This window comes from Osmerus eperlanus, chromosome 6, assembly GCF_963692335.1.
Source record: "Osmerus eperlanus chromosome 6, fOsmEpe2.1, whole genome shotgun sequence".
In the NCBI taxonomy this organism is placed as follows: domain Eukaryota; kingdom Metazoa; phylum Chordata; class Actinopteri; order Osmeriformes; family Osmeridae; genus Osmerus; species Osmerus eperlanus.
The window spans coordinates 6,043,473-6,060,889 of record NC_085023.1 but is presented as its reverse complement, the minus strand read 5'-3'; the positions used below and the strand labels follow the sequence as shown (position 1 = coordinate 6,060,889).

General features: G+C 46.0%; 1 protein-coding gene across 1 annotated transcript in view; it reads left to right on the top strand.

The window, feature by feature from the left end:
* The window catches only part of ptpn20 (protein tyrosine phosphatase non-receptor type 20), a 38,464-nt gene that overhangs the window by 923 nt on the left and 20,124 nt on the right, over positions 1–17,417 (top strand). The window contains 23 exon segments of the mRNA XM_062464497.1: positions 2,960–3,111; positions 3,291–3,454; positions 3,964–4,029; positions 5,708–5,887; positions 6,327–6,405; positions 7,407–7,487; positions 8,111–8,186; positions 8,580–8,745; positions 9,381–9,452; positions 9,757–9,931; positions 10,407–10,542; positions 11,131–11,269; positions 11,650–11,802; positions 12,101–12,286; positions 12,827–13,028; positions 13,320–13,569; positions 13,794–13,882; positions 14,174–14,251; positions 14,545–14,652; positions 14,944–15,060; positions 15,452–15,660; positions 16,718–16,819; positions 16,999–17,092. Of these exon segments, the coding sequence (XP_062320481.1) occupies positions 2,988–3,111; positions 3,291–3,454; positions 3,964–4,029; positions 5,708–5,887; positions 6,327–6,405; positions 7,407–7,487; positions 8,111–8,186; positions 8,580–8,745; positions 9,381–9,452; positions 9,757–9,931; positions 10,407–10,542; positions 11,131–11,269; positions 11,650–11,802; positions 12,101–12,286; positions 12,827–13,028; positions 13,320–13,569; positions 13,794–13,882; positions 14,174–14,251; positions 14,545–14,652; positions 14,944–15,060; positions 15,452–15,660; positions 16,718–16,819; positions 16,999–17,092 (3,046 nt within the window). The 5' untranslated portion in view covers positions 2,960–2,987.

Genomic DNA, 17,417 nt, shown 5'->3' with positions numbered 1-17,417 from the left:
GTAAGATTCCATACCGAGGAGCCGTTGAGTCGCAGTGTGTAAACAGATCTATCTAAAGCTGTCAGTCTGCAGTTTTGATTGAGGAGTTGATTGATTGTTTCTGGTCCCGTGTTGCGGTCTATACCGTGCTGTTCTGAGGCCTGTGTTTAAGAAGTTTTAATATACTGTCGACAAAGGAAAAAGTTACATAGGTTGAGATACACGTTATATCTCGTGTTATCTTTATAACATTGCTTACTGGAATATATTAAAAAAAAATAAAAAACACTCAACATTGGTAGACTTATAAATACTTTACTGTAAAGTTTGCATTACATTTAATAATCTTCTGCTACTCACATGAAATTAAACTTTGTTTATTTTGCAAAAGTTGTCTCTGATTGCCAGGCAAGAAAGTACCATTTATAATTGTAATTGTCTGTAAGCATTAGCAACACACGTTGAGTTGCACTTGAGGCTCGTAAAGCTGATGCCGATGGCTTCTTTTCATGGTCTCTAGGTAACCAGATCACAAGGCTACCCAAAGTACACAACATACCACTGTTCCATCATGGGTTTATTTAAAAACCAAACAATGTAGACATAACCACTCTATGCAGACATCGTAACACCAAGTCACAAGCCAAACCCTCTCTCAGGAGAATATCCTTTATGGCACACTCATCATCATCTCAGAGGTTGGCCATGCATTAGGGTATTACATTATAAAGTTGACTGCCTCATGCATATGTCACATCTTTCAGACACCTGTGTGGATGGCTCGTGATTTATCAGGTGCATGGTGTGAATGGTAACCACGGCTTAGCTGTCTTGGTTTCAGCTTCAGACACACAACACATATGTCAGCATTTCCCACCTTCCTCACAAAGTAACAACATTATTACCAATTTACACTTCCTTCACAGAATGAAAAGGAAGCAATTCATATTTAATAAATCAACCTATTGATACCTCCTGTGTATACACATTTGTTATGCATGTGATGTAATTATGTAAGAGCTTACTGCAGCCCGAAGTTGTAGCCCTTAAGGTTACATACATACAGAAATAAGATAACTAGCTAACTTCTTTTTGAATAGTTTTAGGATACGACAATGGAGCAGGAATGCTGTAGCCCACACCAGTGTCCCAACAGTCATGCATGAAACACCTAGAGGTGATTACCTCCTTAAATATACAACCTCTGTACCCATGCTGACCTTCTTTACTGGTAAAGCTGACTAGGGACATGCATGGTAGATTCAGGACATAGGATAATACTTCATGTTGATTATGTGGAGAATTGTATTACTGCTGTCCTTACCTAGCAGACAAAACCAACATGCCACTGCTCCAAGTTCCAGCACTTGTAATGAGCAACTCTTAGCCACACATAGATTTGAATGCAAGATACATAGTGTCGAAGGAAAATATGATCCTCTGATGCCAACATTTGATTTGAATATTTTATCATTAGTAAACAAGTGTACCTGGAATGGTTATTGTTTGTTTGTCATGCTGTTGTTTTGCTTGGCCAGCACCCTAGGACAACGTGTGCCCAATTCCACTCAAACATACCCACATGATGTGGATCAGGAACTTTAAATCAATTTAAATGTAATACTTTCAGAAGGTTGTGGAATTATCAAAACAAATGTGTAGGTTGGCTATAAATATGTTTGAAATCGAGGCCTAGAACAGTGTTACTTTGTGTTTACCTGTCTCCCAGCTTCATTCTTTTGGGCCAAGGGCTCAGCTGACAGGGGTGGGAAGGCAATATAGAGATTTAGTCACTAACGTTTCCTTTCGTTTCCTCAAGGTGGTTCAAGTTAACAGGCTGAAGCTAAGACACATTCCCTGGTATTAGCTGTCCATGTATTGAACCTGCAGATTTGTCTTTGGTGTCTTTGGTGATTAATCTAAGGTACGGTGTCTATTTGTTCGATCGCCACCAAGGTGAGAAATCTAGCAGTCACTGTGGTTTAAGTTGTCGCCACAGCCAACCAGCAGGTCTGTGTCCGGCTCAAGGAAAGCCTATTATGGGATGGGTGGGATCCGAGGGGCTGTGGCAAGGCAATTGGAATCCAATCACAAAGGTGCACTGTTGGTGAGCCTTCTGTGAAGTGAGCCTCAGGAAGAGCCCAGCACAGCAGACAAAACGACAGGAAGTACAGGAGGATCACATGAAAGGGTGTGGAAAAAAGAGAAATGAACCCTGACTGACTGACTGACTGACTGGCTGAATTGTTGGTTGTTTCGTCCTCTGATGCGTAAGTAGTGGGTCTGCGAGTCTGATTGACGGGGCTTTGTCTACAAGTGTGTAGTTTATGTGCTTGTTTGTCCTTGATTGTTTGAGAGTAAGAAAGAGAGAGAGACTGATTTACTTACGTGCACATACCTCCTTTCCCTAGGCGAATGTGGTGAGTGTGTGGGAGTTCAGGTTACTGAATGTTTGTAACTCAATGACCATATTTGTGCATACATGTGCAAGCTTGTGTGAGTGTGTGTTTGTGGTCGTGTCCATGAGCATGAGTTACATTTACATTTAGTCATTTAGCAGACGCTCTTATCCAGAGCGACTTACAGTAAGTACAGGGACATTCCCCCCGAAGCAACTAGGGTGAAGTGCCTTGCCCAAGGACACAACGTCAATTGACACGGCCGGGAATCGAACTGGCAACCTTCAGATTACTAGCCCGACTCCCTCACCGCTCAGCCATCTGACTCCCAACAACTCCTGAGTTGTTGTTGACAAACCTTCATTCCCGTGTTGCCAGGTTTGTTTATGCTAAAATTTGTTGTCCAAGATTGCCTCTTGACAGGTCGACAGCACCTCGAATGTCAAGTGTGTGTGGTGGTGTGTACTGTGTGTGTTTGTTTGTCCATGCACGTGTCCGTGAACATTTGTTGCTTTCCGACCTCGGTCCTTGTGTCCACAGGTGTGTGTGTTGCTCTCTGACCTGTGTTTGTGCATCCGCAGGTGTGTGCGGTGGGTGTGTGCAGCCAGGATGAGTAGCACGTTTGTGACCCTGGCGGAGGTGCTGGAGGCCAGGGGAGGCCCTCTCCTGGAGGACGAAGTGTGGTCTCTGCTACTGGGCACCGCTGAGTCTCTGGTGGACGTCTCCTACAAAGGTAAGACCTGGAACACTATCCACCTGCTCCTGGTATACAGCTACGGGCTGCCCTACAGCTGGCCTACGATGCACTGTGCCAGTCTATTACATTGGAACCATCATTTTAGGCCGCAGAGTTTAGGCATGGTACAGAGGGTCTGTCTAATGGGTCATGAACTGTGTCCTCTTCGGGTCTAGGGCACAACAGCATGTCCACCATCATAAGCCCCTCCTCCCTGTTGCTCTCAGCCACTGGCACGCTGGCATTTAAGAACTGTGCCCTATCAGACCAGGTGACCACATTCACTGCCCCGGAGATGCTGCAGGGCAGAGCCAGCTCAACCAAACCTGCTATGGAAAAGGTACCTCTACCGGTCCATACACGTTTAAACAACAGGCGGTCAGTCGTTCAGTTACTGTCCATAGACAAGTTGCTTCATAGTCACAGTCAACTCTACCAAGAGTTACGTCTACTTCTAGTAGCTTCTACATATTCTGGAAAAAGAACACTGCCTAGACTGTACAGACAGCCTAATATAACCTTATGATCCTGGTGGCCTCTCTATTGAAAGCTTGGATAAAAGACAGAAGGTGGTGTTTTGATCCCATCTAGTGGCAGGAGGGAAGAACTACACAATGCATGGCTGCTGCAGCCTGTTTATTTGTTCTTTAAATCCAGAGGGAGAGTTGCCTGGATGATTTCATCAGCAGAATTTCCTTCACACAGTCTTAACCTTATAGTTAACCAGCATATAACAAATAGATTCTTAAGAGAGCCTTTAAAGACTTGTCTACTATGTGTCTGTGAAACCGGTCCAATGTTTTCCTTCTGTAGCTGTTTATGGTTAAATGGTCTCTGTCTCTCTGCCAGATGCTGGTGTATTCGTTAGGCATGACTCTGTACTGGTCTGTCGACTACCATCTTCCTCAGAATCAGGTGGGTGCCCTTTATATTTGACATTTTATTAGCAGACGCTTTAATCCGCAGCAACGTACAGATATGTATGACAGAAGATCAAGGATCAAAAGCGCATGGTAACTTGTTCCAATATCTTTGAGTCCCCCCTTCCCTGTAAGTCCCCGGAGTCCGCATTGCTAATGCTCTTGTCACCATGGTAGCCTCCATTCCAGTGAAAAATATGTCAAATTTACTAGCAGTAAATGAGAGACCCTCTAATACCATGGAACTATAATTTTTTTTGGATCCAATTAAGACAGTTTTTTTTTTACTATATCATTTGTGTAAAATAGCTGCAGTATTGCCCGTCAGCAGTGCTTCATGTGAGCGGAATTTCTCAACTCTAAAGCTGGTCAAGAATCACTTACGTTCTACCATGGCTGAGAGTAGATTTTCAAGTCTAGCTATACTTGGTATAAGGTCAAAACATGCTAAGTGTCTTGATCTGGATGACATTGTGAGACAATTTGCTTTCCAACATGTCAATCGCTGTATTGTTCTTTTTTAGCTACATGACCTGATGGTTGGACTTTGGAATTGAATATGTAATACATGAATTGTTTTGCTGCTGAATATGTTATAGCTGACATTGTTTTAAGTCGTATTTACGGTAAACCTGAATTGTTTTTTACATTCGTAGATATGTGTTTTATGTATAAAAAAAAAATATATATTTTGGCTTATTGTAATAATAGTTTTCACTATCTGGATTTGTATAAATAAAAGGGACATAATCAACAATAGAATGATATGCCACCCTTGATTTCCAACTTGCCACCCCTTGTAAAACTTTCTTGAAACGCCATTACTAGCCACACTGCAAAGTAACCATATCTCAGCTGCCAGGTACCAGGTGAACACAAAAACTGCAGTGCAGCAATAATGACTCAATTACATTTTACTAGCTAAATAAGGGATTGGATGGCAGGATTGGTAAATTTTGCAATCCTAACAATTTTGGGGTCGAAAGGATTCAGACTAAAATATCAGATAGAGATAGACAGATAGACAAGTAGCCCTTCCAATCATTGCATTTGGTCAGAATGCTATCCAATTATTAAGTTTGGTCCAAAGTAAATGATTGATCGTGTTTATTACAGTCCTGCGACGTCCATAGATATCAGATTTATTCGATTTTACTGTCAAACCTTTTGATTTCTTGGTTACTATCAGGACGTGAAGTTTATTTCAACAAGAAGTGCGTCTCAACATTACCGACCTTACCTTTAAGGCATGGTCAACTAAAGATAAAACTGTAGTGCATCATAGCATCTCACACTGTAGAACTATATGTAATGTAATGTATTTGCAGAAGCTTTTACCCAAAGCGACATACAGGGGGATTTGAACTTGTGACCTTTTGATCTGCTTTCAAATGCTGTATCACTGAGCTATATGGTCTCTGATCCAGGTTTATCTGTTAGAACATGTTATTTTCTCCTCTCTCTCTCTCTCTCTCTCTCTCTCTCTCTCTCTCTCTCTCTCTCTCTCTCTCTCTCTCTCTCTCTCTCTCTCTCTCTCTCTCTCTCTCTCTCTCTCTCTCTCTCTCTCTCTCTCTCTCTCTCATCTATTCCTTCTCTCACCTCTCTTACCTTCACTCTCTTTTCTCTCTCTCCTCTTTTTCATTTTCTCTCTCTCCTCCCCTTCTCTATTTCAGCCAGTCCCTTTGAGCGACCATCTGAACTGCCTGCTACTGAGCATGTGCGAGGACCTGTCCCATCGCAGGGTGACCCTGAACTCCATCCTAGAGGCGTGTGAGTCTCAGCACAAGGCGTCTCTCCTCCCTCCGCCCAATAGAGTCATCCGACAGCTGGTGGAGGATGTCTTTCATGACTCAGTAAGTCTCTGCCTGTGTCCCTGCATCAATCTCCATTCCTCCTTCCCTACCTCTTTTCTTCCTTTATCCCTTTCATTCCTTTCTCCCTTCATCTATCCCTTTCTCTTCCCCTCCCTCATTCAATCCCTTTTTCTTTCCTTCTCTCCCTTCCTCCATCCCTCCCTCTTTTCTTCCTTTATCCATTCATCCCCACGTCCCTCCCTTAATCCTTTTTTCCCTACGTTCATCCTTTTAACCTTCTCTCCATCCGTCCTGCCACCCCCCTCAATCTATCCCTTTCTCAATCTATCCGTCTATCCATGTGTAACCATCTGACATGTGACGAGGCATTCCTTCTGCATAATAATAATGCTTAAAATCAGCCGAAAATAGAATACATTTGCATGTAATTTAAGAGATGAAAGCATTTAAACAGCGTGTTGTTTGACTGTTTTCCTAGCAGGTGGACCAAGGATCTCTGCAGGACAACATTGTACACCTTAGTGGGAGGAGCCAGATGATCAGAGAGAGGCTTCATGGTAAAGAAGAACCTTTCATCGGTGAAGTAGTTTACTTCTAGAACCTTTTTGTTTGTTCTAGAAGTTTTGCCTTGAACCTAAAAGTGGGTGGAACCCTCTGAAGGTATACTTTAAAGCAGTGTTTCTCAACTGGTGGGTCGCGAGCTGATGTGGAGAGGGTTGTGGACGTGTGTTTCAGCCCTGTCCAAAAATCAAACACATGGATGCATGGATTATTTTTAAGTTACCGAACTTCCAACGATGCTCACGTCATACTCATGCATTCACCATGAGACACAGAGGAGATAGCCGTCTATAGTTATACAGTCAAAGATACATGCCACCTACCAGCCAAACAGAAACACCACCAGCACCCCCCCCCCCCCTCCTCCTCCTCTGGTCCTTTATGACCAAGGACAAAAGTGGGTTGTGAGGTTAGAACAGTTGAGACTGCTTTAAAGGGTTCTCTCACTGGAACTACAGAATATTCTAGGAATCTAAGATCCTTGTATCTGTCTGTACATTTTTGTCTAAATGTTTATCTCATCTGATGAGGATGTTCTTGTTGGCACGGGATCAACACAAAGCTAGTGAAAAGTGAATATTGACCTTTTCCTGTGTTGTGACCGTAGTCTGCGCAGTCTGGGCCAGGGTTTTCTCCTGTGATGACATGGGCTAATAGGCTTACAGGGTTAAACCTAAAGACAGAGCAGGATTAGAAGTGGGTGAGCACCTGTAATCAGGGACTCAACAGTCTTTCAGTTGAACCCTCCCCTCAGACCCATTTCCCGTCCAACATATCTCTTTTTTTCTCCTCTCTCCTCCCCAACTTTCTGTCTCTCTCCTCCTTTCTCCCCCTCTCTCTGTAATTATATCCTCCATTCACCCCCTCCCTGCTCTCTCCTTCCCCTCTCCCTCCTCTATCCTCCAAAATCATCTCTGTGTGACACCGTGTGGGATCATTCCTCCTGCCTCCTGTTGTGTGTGTGTGTGGTGCATGCTGGCATGGCATCCCTGGGCAGGTAAGAGAGGACCCTACCCAGATTACACCCCTGGGGCTGCAGCTGACTTCAGGAGGTACTCTGAGGACTCCAACAAGTCAGGTGAGACCGGGGTGACCCGGGTCAACCAGAGATGTTTCTAGAAGGAACAAGGTCCATCATCCAGTTAGAGCGAACAGGAAGCATCAGTGCCTAATTGTGTGATAAGGAAATATGATATAAAGGTGGTTAGATATACCTGTACTGTAGGTGGAAGTGTCTCAGTTTTGTCTGTCCCGTCTTGTCTCAGGACTTGTCATTGTGTTCGGAACTGCTGTTCTGTCAGAATTACTGCTGGATCCGTGTTTTATGTACCTAGACTGGATTCTTCTCACGGTTCAGGAGATATTGAGGATACTGAGGAGCCTTCTAGACTTTAAGAATGTGAAGGAAGAAAACATGACATTTATTTTGTTGTTCTACAGCAGCCTAAGTAACGCAATCAACAGGATTATTACATACTGTAAGGGTAGATATTATTCACCAAAATAATGTAGTCTTTAGAAATGCTTAGAATTTTTTTCATTTGAGCCATGAACATGGATTAAAGGTTTTGTGGAATAATACAAACAAATCTAAATAATAAAAAAAAGCTTGTGACGTTATTCATAATGAAACGGTGCAGCGAAGAGCTGCAAAGGCTCCGTCCTTAGATGTGTGTTCAGGATGTGGTGTGTGTTCTCTAGGGAGTCTGCCACACAGACCCTGGAAACAGAGACCACGAAGCTCCCCGACCCCATCATACCCCTGCAACACAGACAGGTAAACACACACACACACACACTTAAACACACACATAATCCTAGCCAACTCTGAGATAAAAACATGCTGACACTCTTACGCACGCACATGTGCTGACACACATACACACTGTTATACAAACTAATCATATCCCCCTCTTGTGATCTTGCACGCTCCAACAACTAAACATACCCTTAAATACCCACACACAGTACTTATAGTATATGTGTCTCTTGTTTACCTCTGTTTTCTCTCTCTCCTCTTCCCTCTGTACTTGGCATGCTTGAGCCTGAGAAGAGCTGACAGTCTTGAGTGACTGATGCCAGCTTGCCCCCCCCCCAGACTGACTTTGTACTGCTCCCCCTCTCCCTCCCTTTCTCCTTCTCTTTCTGTCCCCCCCCCTCCTTCTTCCAGGCTCCCCAGAGGCCTCCGTCACAGGGACAGTAGCTGTAGCTCTCTGTACCGGAGCCCCTACCTGGACGTTCCCCTCAAGCCCTCCCCCACACCAGCGCCCAAAACCCACAGCCCCTCCATCACCTTCAGCGAGTCCTCAATCAGCCTCACCCAGAGGAAGGCCAAGGTCAGCCCGCACCTCGCTGCTCATCTCTGCAGCCTGTAGAAGGGAGAGATACCAGAGGACTCCTAATGCTCTGGTCTTATGCAGGGACACAAATGATGCTAAGGGATCTGCTGGGAGTCTTATCCCCCCCCCCCTTTTACTGTGTCCTCTAGACTGTAGCTAAGAGCTGGACAGCCAAATATATCATATGTAGATATCACTATATCTATTTGAGTTTTTTGTTGTTAAATGTTTCTAATAGAGAATTTCCTAAAAAGAAATTGGGGCAAAATAATTTTTGCTGTATAGCAGAGGACAGAGAAGGGTGAAGTTGCGAGAGATACAACTTGCCTGTGTAGCTCCGTGTCCTTCTAGCTAGCGTTGCCATGCACTAGTGATGTCACACACCGGCCCTATCACAGCCACTTTTGTTTTAGTGACATTGATGGCTCGCTGCAAACTGCGTAGTGCAGGTAGGGGTGGGGGTGAAGAGAGAACAGCCAGATACTGAACCATAAACACACACACTCTACCAGGCCAGTGAGGAGGTGAGACCTACCATAGCTAGCGCATGTGTGTGTTGTGAAGACGTGTGTGTATGAGTGTGTCTAGCCTAGTTGTGTTTCTAAGCAGTCTGTGTGTGCGTGTGTCGTCAGGCTCTGGGTCCTGAGTTCATCAGGATGGCGGAAGAACAGCAGATCATTCTAGAACTCCCCGGATCCATCGTGGTGAGCATGATGGCATCATCACCTTTTTCCTTCCTCTCCTTACAAGAGGAAGCATTCTTATGTCTCTCCTGTCTCTTTTCGATATGTGAAGTTAATGGCTCGAGTGACGCTTGGTCCCTGTGTCATTTGTATTGCTGTCAGTGTTTGTGTGCTCATCCGTGTGTTTCCTTTTCTACCTTCTCTCTCCTCTCCCATGACTATTCTGTTCCTCCATATCCACCCCTCCCATATCTACCCCTCCTTCCTGTGTGCCCCCCCCCCATCAACATCCCCCTTGCTCTCATGTGTGTTCCCCCACCCCCAGTCTAAGAAGGGCCGATCGTGTGTGTCTCAGAGGGAGGTCAGTGTGGTCATGCCCAGTGGTCAGGTTGTGGCAGTGCGCTGTGACATCAAGTCTCGAGGTAGAGATGTGTTTGACATGGTGGTGGCTCACGCCAACCTGGTGGAGCATTTCTACTTTGGTCTGGCCTTTATCGATGGTAAGGACACCTTATTGTGTGTGTGCCTGTGTGTGTGTGGTGTCCCTGTGCCTGTGTGTGGCTGTGAATGTTCCTCTGTCTGTGTCTGCCTGTGACTGTGCCTGAGTGTGTGTCTGTATGTCAGTGTGTGTGTCTGTGTTTACCTGTTGTTGTTCGTCAGTGTGTGGGTGTGTGTTTGTGTCTGTGAATGTGCCTGATTGTGTGTTTGTGTGCGTGTTTCTGTGAATGTGTGTGTGTGTGCGTCACGCATAGTGCGTGTGCCTGTTTGCTACCGTGTGTGTGTCTGAGAATGTGCTTGTGTGTCTGTGTGTGTGGGTGCTTCTTTTTCTTTTTGCATGTCTGTCAGTCTGTCTGTCGACCTGAATCTGTTGGGCTGTTGAAAATGAAAGAACTCCAGCAGTTCCAATTAACTGTATCCATTTCAGCCCAGTACTCGTTCATGGATGTGTATTTTTTTTGTGACTTCTTTCCATAGACGATGAATTTTTCTTTCTTGACCATGAGACCAAAATCTCCAAAGTTGCCCCTGACAGTTGGAAGAAAGCCCAGTCAAACTCCTTTCTGGTTTACCTACGAGTGAAGTTCTTTGTAGAAGACATCTCCTTCATCCTGTAAGTACTGATTAGTCATCAGTCATTCAGATACTGTTTACATTACATTACATTTACATTTATTCATTTAGCAGACGCTTTTATCCAAAGCGACTTCCAAGAGAGAGCTTTACAAAGTGCATAGGTCACTGATCATAACAACAAGATAGCCACAAAACATTGCGAGTAGCCAAAACATGAAGCATACATTGTGAACAACCAAAGTAAGTGCCAAAGGGAAGAACCATAAGAGCATGTAGTTAAACAAGTTACAATTAAACAACATGAACCGCTATACGCAAGTGTACCTGTGGAAAAAACAAGCAACAATAATAAAAACAATATATCACAGCGAGTACAAAAAATTTAAAACAGTTACCACTAACCACAAGAGCAACAAGTCTCTGAGCAAGAGTCATTGTGATCCTTGAGGAAACTAACAAGAAGCTGTTGCTAAGAGACTGTATCAGTATGTACAGTTTGACTTAACAAGGCAGTGTCTCTCGATCAAGTAATGAGTTAATACATGTGTAAGCATACAGAGTAGATCAACAACTACTATTGTGGGATCATTTTGTTAAAACAGTTTATGATTCTAATTTTCCCCAGACACAGACTGACACGTCATCAGTACTACCTGCAGCTACGGAAGGATATCCTGGAGGACAGGCTACACTGCAACGAGGAGACTGGCCTGTTCCTGGCTGCTCTCGCTCTTCAGGCCGAGTTTGGGGACTACATGTCTGAGGTAGCTATCCAACTCAGCTATAGCTAGAATAAAGGATGAGGGTAAAATACAACTTCTCCAAATCAAAACCTGCTTTTCCCTATAAAGCCATAAATACCTAGATAAATTAATATCTCTGATAAGATGTGAAAAATGCTTGACCATAATGTTTGGTGAGACTTTTCACATTTTGAAGTGTGTCCCGGGACAATGTCTTGTGCACTTTCTCTAATGTACTTTCTGCTAGTCTGTGCCTCTGGTCCCTAAGGTGTTCGCTCGCTTGACAGCAGATGTTTGCGCGTGCAAATTGTGGCATTGACTCGTTGCCATAGCATCCTCTGTGTGAGTGTAACTGTGAATGTGTGTGTGTGTGTGTGTGTGTGTTGCTGTGTTTCTCTCAGCTGTACGGGAAGGACTACTACCAGCCAGAGCACTACGTGTCTAAGAGGATGCTGGAGAGGATGGCCTTCCCCAGCCTGAAGGAGGAGCTGCCCAGACTGCATGCTAACCATGCCAATATGCTGCCGGGGGAGGCAGAGACAGAGTACCTGAAGGTGGGTGAGGGAAGCACACACACAAACACACACACTTATACAAACATGCACCCACCACACCCATACCCATAACACACACGCAAATACACAGACATATGTACAAATACAGCACACACAGACTCACACATACACAAGGTTTTCTACTCAGTAAATAAGTAAGGTTGTGTCTCACACACACACAACACACACATTAAGCAGTTAAGGCTTTCTATGCTGTTAATTGGTATAATAGGTTCTCTCTGTCATTCTCGCATCCATACACACACACTTCCCACTGATGGTCCAAACCTCCATCCAGATCGCCCAGCAGCTGCCTGAATATGGGGTGCTGTTCCACCGGGTGGGCCGTGAAAAGAAGACTGTGGTGGGCGAGCTGGTGCTGGGGGTGTGTGCCAGGGGCATCATCGTGTACGAGGTGAAGAACCACCTCCGTACCGTCACCAGGCGCTTCCTCTGGAGGGAGACCGACTCCATCTCCACTGGGGTAGGAAACACTACAGTCACGGCTACATATGCACTGGTGTAGGAAACACTGCAGTCACAGAAACATTGCAGTCACTGCTGCTGGGGTAGGAAACACTACTGTCACAGAAACCCTACAGTTACAGATGCTGGGGTAGGAAACACTACTGTCACAGAAACGCTACAGTCACAGCTGCTGGGGTAAGAAACACTACAGTCACAGAAACACTACAGTCACAGCTGCTGGGGTAAGAAACACTACAGTCACAGAAACACTACAGTGACAGCTGCTGGGGTAAGAAACACTACAGTCACAGCTGCTGGTGTAAGAAACACTACAGTCACAGCTGCTGGTGTAAGAAACACTATAGTCATAGCTGCTGGGGTAGAAAATACTCATGTTCTGTACAGTAACGATTGTTTTTTGTGTGTGACTTTGTGCGTCCATGTTTGTGTATGTGTGGGAATCTGTGTTTGCATGTGTTTGTGGACATGCACATCCATGGGTGTGTATCCATGTGCATGTGTGTGTTCGTGTTCATGCGCCCGCGTGTGTTTCCAGAGGCGTAAACTGACAGTGGAGTGCGGTGGCCCCAGTGGGAAGAAGCACAGCTTCATGACGGAGAGCTCAAAGATCGCCCAGTACCTCCTGAGCCTGTGCTCAGCTCAGCACAAGTTCTACAGCGAGATGACCTCCCGCCAGCTCAACCACTGCACTGCCACACAGGCCATGCAAGGGCCCCCAGGAGGCGCAGGTATGCAGGGTGAGTACGGGGCATAAAAGGCCAGGTCTCCTGGCTGTGGCCTGTAGTTCGGCGGGCAAACAACTTCGAACCCTGCTCGTGACCCAACTACCCTGTGTAGTGAAACCTTATTTAAAGGGTTCATTTTGAGATATCTACCATCTAAATACCCACATTTATATACCCATCCTCAACCTCAACCATGGGTTACACCTCAACGAGGTCCCTAGAGAGTTTATAAGTCCAACAAGTCCATCATTCAGAAGTCTAACTTCTCCCTGCTGTTGCTTGTGCCCCCTGGTGTTTCTGCAGATGAGAACATCGAGAAGTACTTGTCCATCTGTCGCTCGCGAAACTCCCACATGAAGCGCCTGTCCTGCTCCGAGGGCGGGATCGACCAGTTGGGCCTCGGTGTCGGCCCGCCCGATTTGCTCAGCAAGTCATGTGATGACCTGAGCGCCAAGATGGAGGCCCGTCTGCGGCAGCAGCGAGAGCTGAGGGAGATGAACCGGGGCCCGGAGCCACGCGTGCTGCGAGAGATGAGAGACCAGAAGACTTGGAGGTAGGAGACCGGCTGTATGGGGACTGGGAGAGAGGAGAAAGAAAGACATACAAAGAGGAAAGACAGAATGAGAGAAAAATAGAGACGGGTAAATGGAGATATTAGCGGATTCTTAGTTGAATGTTTATCAGTAGTTTATCGGGAAACCTCTCATAGGAGTTCTGACTGTACTGGGATAACACGCTGTACACTGTTGCTGTGTCTGTGGCGTTGTTGTGTTGCAGCTCCACAGAGCCCCTCCCCAGGATCACATCCCACGCCTCACTCTACAAGCAAGACCCCGAGGTTGTCTCCATCACCTCCTCCATACGAGGTTAACACAGATGGACTCTACTATGGACCCTATTTTATAGAGATACCATACAGATAGCATATAGATACCATATAAACACCCTATCAATAAAATATAAATCAATACAGAGTCAACACCATATAGACACTATATAGATAATATATACCATATAGAAACTACAGTATATAAAAATAATGTATAGTATTCCATATAAATACTAAAAGTTTTCTGTGTCATGCTTTAATTGACCTTTAATGCTGTGCACTGTAATAGTGAAACAGGGTTTTAATCCAGTGCATTGTTTGTTTGCAGTTGACACTCCAACCAGGGGCTCTCCAGAGAGAGAGATCATCTGTGTGACTTTAAAGAAGGACCTTAAGCTGGGGTTTGGTAAGTATGGGGGAGGGGGTTGGAGTTAAGGTGTTTTAAACAGAAGTGGCTTTACATCAAAGAGACAGGGATGACAACATTTGTAGCAGATTGTTCCAGCTTCCCATTTGAAAAGACCAAATACGGACCCAGATGTTGAGGGTGTAGTGATACAGTAAATATTCTGTATTCTATATTCTGTCTTATGTATAAGGTTAGTTCCATTCACTTTATAGATCCTTTAGGAAATGCAGGTGTTTAGATTTGTGAACTGAGGTTGTATCCCCCCTGTTCTGGCCTTTGTGCTCCCCCAGGGTTTGTGATAGTAGGAGAGGACAACAGTGGTAAACTGGACCTGGGGATATTCATTGCCTCCATTGTGCCTGACGGGCCTGCTGATAGAGACGGAAGAATCAGACCAGGTATGGTCTCTCTCTCTCTCTCTCTCTCTCTCTCTCTCTCTCTCTCTCTCTCTCTCTCTCTCTCTCTCTCTCTCTCTCTCTCTCTCTCTCTCTCTCTCTCTCTCTCTCTCTCTCTCTCTCTCTCTCTCTCATACACACATATTATCACGCACATACAGTATACTCACACACACCCAAGCAGTCACATGCACACACACACACAGTCACCAGCAAATGTGTAAGAACTTTCAGCCTCTATGGTCCTGATGATGACTCATGGCTAGTGCTGCACATTGATTGGTTAATCCACAGGGGGCCGTCTGATATCGCTGAACAAGATCAGTCTAGAGGGCGTGACGTTCACGGACGCGGCGGCCATCTTGCAAAGCAGCCCGGAGGAAGTAGAGCTCATCGTATCGCAGCCCAAATGTATGCAACACCCCACTTTTAACACACCTGTGTATACCTCTAACTATATTGTATACTTTCTACACACCTGTACATACCTCGACCTACCTTTCTCTAAAAAAACGATATTTACCTCTCTCTCTCTGTAGTTACCTCGGCACACATGCATATACCAGTACACGGCACCCTAGCTCTAACACACCTGGTTATACGGTACCCTAGATTCTGGTTGTATTGGGGAGGCCACACTTTCCGCCTCCCGTCTCTGCCTGAGGGTGGAGGTCGGAGGAGAGATCTACACCAGTGTACCTCTTTGGGCAACTGTGAAGCCCTTGGTGACACTGATTGAAGTGTTCCCCAAATATGATTGGATTCGATTGTGCTCCTCCGTTCTGCCTGTTCTTCCTGCCAGACTCCCTGAGGGACAGCAAGACGTCCCTGGCCCCCAGCGGTCTGGGACGCATGCTGGAGAGAGGCTTTGGCTCCCAGACCACCCTGAGCGGTAGCGAGTTCAGACCGGCCATGGAGGAGCTGGAGGAGGCCTTGGCTCTGTCCAACATGGCCACGCCCAAGCATGGCAAGAGGCTGCACATCCCGGTGGTGCGCATCCTGGACGCACAGGTAAGCCGAGCCCTGTTGATGGTGTTGCTGTTGTGGTTGTTCTACCCACCAGGGCTAGATAAGGTGTGACTGTTATTCTGGACGATCTATGCCCCATGAAAACCTTGTTGCTGACAGGAACATGAGAGGAGCGTTGGTGTTTGATGGGCTGTGTTAAAGGTAGTGTTGGTGTGGGGGGGGCGCGGGAGGGGGGTGGTTGTTGAGAGTAGTGTTGGGGTGTTAATGTGAGGGGTGTGTGTTGAGGGTAGTTTTGTGGTGTGTGTGGGGGGGGGGGGGGGGTAACCGTAGTGTTGGTTTGTGTGTGGAATGAGGTTGAGGTTGTTGAGGGTAGTGTTGGTGTGTGTGTGTGTGTGTGTGTTTCTGTGTGTGTGTGGGGGGGGGGGTTAAGTGTAGTGTTGGTGTGTTTGTGGGATGAGGATGTTGAGGGTAGTGTTGGTGTGGGGGGGGGGGGGGGGGGTTAAGGGTAGTGTTGGTGTGTGTGGGGGTTGTTGAGGGTCATGTTAATGTGTGTGTGTGTGTTGGGGGGAGGGGTTAAGGGTAGTTTTAGTGTGTGGGGGGGCTGTTGAGGTTAGTGTGTGTGGGGGGGGGTTAAGGGTAGTGTTGGTGTGTAAGGGGTTCTTTCAGGATGTACAGGAAAGGCAAGTATTTGGTTTATAGCATGATGACTCATCTCCTTGGTGATTACCCATGTCAACATGAGTTAAGTCAAGGTGGGGGCTCCTGGGGTTGTTGACTTGAATAAAAACACATTTGTCTGACTTACAGACCCATGTTGAGACTAATTAATACATTGATTACATTAATAGATTAAAGGGTTACTGAGGGGTGTGGTGTAATCGGTTAGTTCTTTCTTTTTTGTATTTTTCTCCTCCGCTACCCTTCACTTGACTTCTTTCTACTCCCCTCTTTGTCTCCCATCTCTATCTACATATCTTTTTCTTGGTTCTCACATCTCCTCCCTCATCTGCCTGTCTCCTTTTGTCATGTCTCTAATCTCTCTCTCTCTCTCTCTCTCTCTGTCCGTCTCTCCTCCCCCTCCGCTTCTCCTGTCCTCCAGGAGGTTCTCTCCAGGTCCTCCTCTATCTGCAGCCTGAGGTTTGCAGAGCAGCTGAGTGTGGAGCTGAGAAAGACCAAGGGCAGCCTGGGCGTCAGCGTGGCTGTGAGTGTGGAGTTTGCTCACGACACTTTCCCCATGCTGACCTTACTTCTCTACAGCAGTTGGCAGTTAAACAGCCTAAGAGCCTAGATAACAACCCTATGCACACCACATACACACACATTCTGGCTACGGGCGAGTGTTGTTTATGGCCGGGTCTGTGATGCTGTTGTGTGTCTCAGGGGGGAGTAAACACCAATGTGAGATACGGGAGCATCTACATCAAGAGCCTGGTCCCAGGGGGCGCTGCAGAGCAGGACGGACGCATTCAGATAGGTAACCACACACTACCAGGGGCGTAGCCACGTGGTGGCCGGGGGGGGGGGCGCGGCCACCATTGGTCAGAGAATGGCCACCCTGCCGGCCCCCCCAACCTCACATTATTTTTTTTTAAACCCTCCTGAACAGAAACGGTATAAAGCTGAAAAAATGCATTTGTATTTTTTTTATAAAGTCGTCTTATATTGTCATTTGTCACTTACACTACAAGCCCCATATTCGCAACATGTTGGGCCACACCCCCATCAACAGCGCAAGATGCAAACTAACGTACCTGCATTCTGACAGCGCTTCAATGGAGACTAGCAGCTAACCAGCTGCT